Raw genomic sequence first — 6,077 nt, 5'->3', positions numbered from 1 at the left:
TTTTTTTTTTTTTTTTTTTTTTTATAAAGCGGAAGTCTTTGTAGCTGGGTCATTTCATAGTATACACAGGGCACAGTTCAAGTTTGGGGCTCTACTTCAGCTGGAAGAAACTAAAACCTGTTTGAGGGCAATATGTTAAATTCCATTTCTTCCAAAAAAAGTGTGCACAAAGCTCCAGTAAAGTTAATAGAGCTGCTCATGTCATACCAGGAATATTAGACTTTCTAAATATTCCTGTTGTCTTTAATAACCCACAGCCCCTGATGAATCGAGTAAATGGGTTCAAAGGACAGCATAACAAACTACTTTTGTCTGGATGCCAGATCCACATGGATTAACTAGCTCTTCTTCCATTACAACATTTTACCTTCTCATTCAAGGGCAACTTGATACAGTGGCTCAAATATAATCATGGATCAATGAACATAGATTTATGAAGAGTTGTGGAAGGACATATGCATCATGCCAGATTACCACTGAAAGAGCACAAGGGATAGAATATGAATGTGGAAAAAGTATTACTAATTCACATTGGTTAAAATGACCAAAAACTGAATATTTGCCAGAAGAGTGGTAAATTGGTGAAGTATTCATAATGTAATTTGGCAAATGTGGAAAAAACCCTCCTATCTCATGGGCACTCAGATTCTCAAGTTAGACAATGAAAAGTGGTAATGTCCCCCAAGAAATCAGCTGTGATTCTGGAGAACGCTGGCCATAAAAAATACGTAACAGCAGCATATACTGAAGCATAATGCCACTTTGTGGGCTACAGCTATCTTTCGACATACATAAATTTGAATTTCTCTGTTTGATTACATTTGAAAAACAAAATGAAAAATGAACAAGTCATTTTATTCTAATTTCCCCTACAATACAACAAGGCAGACCTGACTTATGGGAGGAAAGATGCTGCCAAATAATTTTTACTAGTAATAATAACTCCTCTGAAATTTGCAAACAACACATTCTGTTTTATTCATTCCTATTTGACAGTTAATGATTTTTCCCCATGTGTTTTCAACTTACTTAATATTGTCAAGGCTGGTTTGATTTTTACAGCTTATTTCTTGACCAAGTCTCTCCAGATCTTGAGTTTTAATCACAGCCCTCCTTAGTGTTTTAGTTCTTTACAGGTCTGCTGTTTATATCAGCAGAAAGCCATTATCTGTGTGCCCCGAAGCAACTGAACTGAGGCAATTTAAAGGCTACAGAAGAGTTTCTCAAACCTTGCATAACAAAGGTGTAAGGTACAAAGTCAAATTTTCTCGAGGCAAGTGGTGTAAACCGTGATAGCTCCACAACGGAGCTTGCTCCTAACAAAATTGGAACAGAAGGTAGATAAACAAGTGAGATTTTAGATTTTAAAAGCCCTGTTTGCTTTGCAAATACAAATAAAATGGGATATTTACGGTAATGTCCTTCAATGATGTAGAAACTAAAAAAGTCACCTGCGCTGGTGAAGCATGTTTACACTGAAGAGAAAATGGTGGGAAAAACTAACAAGCAAGATGGAAGAGCAGACAAAACAACCCTATTTTAGCTAACGTATATATGGGAGAGTAATAAAGAGAAAAAACAAGAACACATTTTAATCTGGCAGATCCTGCTGTTGGAGCAGGTAACTCTTTCTCTGTAAAAGCACCTAATTCTCCCTCAGGAGGCTACTTTAAAAAACAGAAACAGAGACATTAGGCCAAACTCTCCGCCATTTTGTGGACCAAGCAATTCCCCAACTTCCTGGGGGATGCGCAACTGCAACTTGGCTGGCCTGTGGATTTCTTTAAACCATTCTCTCTAAAGCAAGTTAAAACCCCAAATAACCAGCCATTCTGTCACCAGCACAGATCACCAGCTCTCTCGTGTGTCCTCAGATCACAAATGGCAACCGGGACCCACAAACGCTCCCCTCTCACCTCAGAGGGGTCTGTTTCCTGCCCCTTCTCAGGCGACGACCATCCCTCTAAAACTACTGTTTCTTGCAACAGGGCACAAAAAGGAATACCTTTTTGACGCAGGACAAATTTGAAAAATAAGTAAGATAAATAAAATGGAACAGCCGGTGGGTGCCAGGCCAGCACTTACTTCTGGAGGTGCAGGTGATGCGGCCGCTGCCCTCCCCCAGGCAGGTGCAGTCCACCATCATCCAGCCCTGGTAGGGCTTCTCCCAGGTCTCACCGACCACGTAGGACGTCCCGGCTGTGTTGTCGTAGCATCGCTCAGCTGTGAGAGGGAAGGGGATGAGACTCTGCCCAGGGCTATCCCACACGGGGACACCTCAGAGAAGACGAGGAGGAAGTGGCCATACACGCTCTGAGCTGGGTGAGAAGAAGGGAGCTGCCACCTACCCACAGGCTTGCAGGTCCACTCGCCCTTCCCGTTGCCGAGGCACACGCACTCCAGCATGTAGCCGCCAGTCTCGTGAGGCCGGCGCCAGGTATCGCCAATCTTGTAGGACTGGCCACCCTCATGGCAGCGATCTGCAGCGGGAGAGACGGGAGCTGAGGTGAGGGACCACACCAGGGACAGCATCAGACCACAGGAGAGAAGGTAAGGGCCACCTGGCCAGGGGCAAAGGGGGTCAGCTGGGGCGGAGGTGAGGGGCAGCAAGGAGAAGGAGTGAAACAGGCCATGGCCTCCTCCAGCCTGCAAAACGGCACCCGCCATTTTCCCTTGGTACCCGCCATTTTCTGAGCCTCCCAGGCCCTCTCCTCTCTCTTCAGCTAACCCTCACCCAGGTTTCAAACCACAGCTGAGACCTGGCTGGTGAAAAGGGAATGCCAGGGCCTGAAGAGGTGCTGTTTCTGCCTCAGGCTCCACTTGCAGCCTGAGGGCTGGTGACGGAGGGTTTGCCTCCATCTTGTTCTGAGGTGATATTGCTTGGGCCTCTGTGGCCATCCCTATATAGCGTGAGGGACATGGTAGCCAGGCCAGCATGTGGAGAATAAGGAGGTGCTTGGTGTGACACCCCAATGGGACATGAGCCTTCTTGGGTGTGGAAACCCTGCCCTGGAAAGGCAGATTCCTAGTCCACCAGTGCCCCACAGGTCTTGAGGCACTCTGGACCTGCTACCTGGCCCAGACCCAGGGTGGGAAACACGGTGAAGGGCAGCTTACAAACACAGGGTCTTCTTCCAAGAAAAAGAAAAAGGGGAGAAACATGTATCCAGTCACTTATTAGGAGCCACTAAATTGTTTTGTTGGCTCATTTACGAAAGCAGGGAATCTAAAAGTTATGAAGATTGATTCGAAGCCAGTTGCAGGCAGTGAGACTCTCCAGTGAGCTCTAAACCAGGCTGATGATGAGGAAATGAGACTGCTCTTATGTTTGCAATTTCCTTACTGACTCTTTCTTTTCTTACAAGACTTATCATCCCTGCCTAATAAAATCCCTGCCATTAAATTCAGAAGGGCTTCAGCTCTACTTGTTAGGTTCAATACTTTTTTTTTTCCATGCTACAATGATGGCTGGCTTCCGAGTTCTCTGTGGCAATGCTACGAGCATCAGCATGTGTGTCTTAAACAAGAAACTGGATACTTTTAAGAACAAGACTTTTCTCAAAAGGTGCCTCAGGGACTTTGAAATCTCAGTCTGAAAGTCCTGTCACGGTGATCTTCATCTGTGTTCACAGAAAGTCTAATTATGAACTGAAGGGAAATTGTGAACAATTCTGTGACTCAATAAGGAAAGGATTTCCAGACAGAGACAGAGGCGTGAAAGGGAGAGCTGGGGAGAAAGGACCGAGGGAAGAGAGGGAGGAACAAGAGGAAAGTATGGGTCGGCCTGGCAAAAAAGGCATTTCAGAAACACAGAGCTGGTATCTGGATACCAAGTCCCAGCTGCCTCAAGGACAAGTGTTGGCATGACATTTTTGGAGGACAGGGGAACTGGCTCTCAGGCAGTAGTTGTTGTTGTTATTATTATTATTAATTCACAGTAGTCCCATGCTGATGGTGTTATTCTGACTCACTAGCTGAGGAGCAGACCCTCACTTTTTTTTTTCCAGTCAAAAAAACTACTTTCATAAATGCGCCTGTGAAGATATAACACACTTTTGTATATAGTAAATGTACTAACCTGTACGGCTGGACACTAACAGTAATTTTGGGCCTATGTTTTTACACATAGCACTTTACCTCTTAAATAAAAGAGCAATTTGGTTGTGCAAATGTATGTACACAGGGAAAAAACTTTCAATTCCAAGATTTTAATGGGCTTTGGATTCCCCCCCCCCCCCAACTCTAGCTAATGGACATTGGGAATATTGTGTAAATTGCTCTGGAAAATATTACGCTGAGGAACAATAGCTGTAGTAATAGGCTCTTAGTTACATACTGGCAATGGTGCAGCTGATTCTCCCTCGACCAGCTCCAATGCAAGTACAGTCCCAGATCATGGAGTCCTTGGGGCGCTCGTATGTCTCCCCTACTCGGTAAGTGGATCCAGTGTATTTGTCAAAGCAAGTCTCTTCAGCTATGAGGGGAGAAAAAAAAAAAATCAACTTCATGTAAGCATGCCAGTAACATGTACAGTCAACAGAAACACACATTCCTCACACGGATGCTCTGAGCCAGAATATGGGCAGGCATGCCCTGAAAGGATCAATCCCAGCTGTTTGAAATGCAACAGTACAGAAGACAGGAGGGAGCAAACATCCCCTAGAAGCTGTGGGCTTTGTCTTGCTAATCCTCCTTGTTCTGACTTGGCGAAAAATTGAGTATATTAATCCCAAATTTTGCAGCAGTCCCACCGAAGTCAACAGCACTACTTGTGAATTGTTCACAGTCGTGCATGAGTAAGTGATTACAGAATGGTTATGTCGGGGCTGCCATCAGACTTGAGATCTGCCACAGAACAACCTTGTTCACTACTGGACAGATGAAGTTAACTGTGCCATGAGGGAAACTTGCTACTGGACTTCGAAACTGTAAAACTTGGGAATCCCTGCAGGGGAAGGAAAGCTAGATTAAACCCCCTTTTATGGAGGAGTAAGGGGACTGAGTACTCCTTAAAATACTCTAGCCGTGAGGCAGGCAGCACACAAGCCTTGCAAAACAGATTGCTGGGACGCTCCCATCTGTCTTTACATGAACACTATCAGCCAGGAACCAGTTTTTCTCTTTTTTATCTCCAGAGCAGCATAAAGGAGTTACAGCAAACCAGTGGCTTCAGACCAATAAATACAGATAGATCACATCTGAAAATCTAAACTACATTGTATCCCAGAGGGACGCATCTTCCAGCAGACCTTGCATTTAAAGTTCTTTCTGTTACCTAAACTTTTTCTGCAGAAGACTAAACAATCTCATTTTACACTCAATTATAGAAAGCTCACAGAACGGCTAGGGTAGGGGGGATGCTGTGGAAAGTTGTAAGTTGAAATATTTTTAAACAAGCTGACGACACTGCACAGCTATGAAAAGTTGGGGTGAAGCAATCAAACAGCACAGAGCCAGAGCTGCAAAGTGACTCCAGATTTGAACTTCCCCGTGTGCATCCAGGAGTCAGTTCAGTGCATTATAAAGAAGAGGTTGGCTCCAAAATTAGCGTTTAGATCCAATCCTCCAGAGAGATGAGTGATGTTTGGCTCAGAGTTCTGGTGGCAGGCCCATTGCTAATGAAAAGCATTTCTTAAAATCCCAAGCCAGATCTTCAATGTAATTGAGCGTAGGTCCGTTACTGACCCTAAGTACCAAACTTCAGCTGAAAACCCAGTCTGACAGTTATAACCCGGTACAAGGCTTAGCTTACCCAATCTCAGAAGCCATTCTGGCGTCTTGATGCAGACAAAAAAAGACCACCGACTTACGTTCAGGCTTGCTTTCGCAGTTAAACCCTCTGCTTCCACCGTAGCAGGTACAGACTAGCGTGTTTCCCAGGTAAATGCGCTCCCACTGCTGGTTTATGTGGTAGTATTTTCCGTTGTCAAAACAGGTCTCTGGGGGGGAAGAGGAGGAGGGAAGCAGAGGGGGGGGAAAGAGAAAGAAAAGTTTGGCGTTACCGGAGGCGGAGGGCAGGGGCAAGGCACAGGCAAGTCGCGCCTACAGCGGGCACCGGCTGTCGTGCCACAGCCTCG

General features: G+C 45.2%; 1 protein-coding gene across 1 annotated transcript in view; it reads right to left on the bottom strand.

The window, feature by feature from the left end:
• FN1 (fibronectin 1) overlaps nt 1-5,939 on the bottom strand; it is a gene marked incomplete at both ends in the record, with an annotated part of 38,544 nt that extends 32,605 nt beyond the window's left edge. Inside the window, 4 exons of the mRNA XM_010294254.1 lie at nt 2,086-2,223; nt 2,349-2,480; nt 4,337-4,474; nt 5,811-5,939. Coding sequence (XP_010292556.1) covers nt 2,086-2,223; nt 2,349-2,480; nt 4,337-4,474; nt 5,811-5,939 — 537 coding nt within the window. The remainder of the gene's footprint in view (nt 1-2,085; nt 2,224-2,348; nt 2,481-4,336; nt 4,475-5,810) is intronic.
• Nucleotides 5,940-6,077: the final 138 nt, after the last annotated feature.

Source organism: Phaethon lepturus, unplaced genomic scaffold (genome assembly GCF_000687285.1).
Source record: "Phaethon lepturus isolate BGI_N335 unplaced genomic scaffold, ASM68728v1 scaffold55449, whole genome shotgun sequence".
In the NCBI taxonomy this organism is placed as follows: Eukaryota; Metazoa; Chordata; class Aves; order Phaethontiformes; family Phaethontidae; genus Phaethon; species Phaethon lepturus.
The sequence above is the reverse complement of the archived record's forward strand: the minus strand, read 5'-3'. Positions and strand labels throughout refer to the sequence as shown.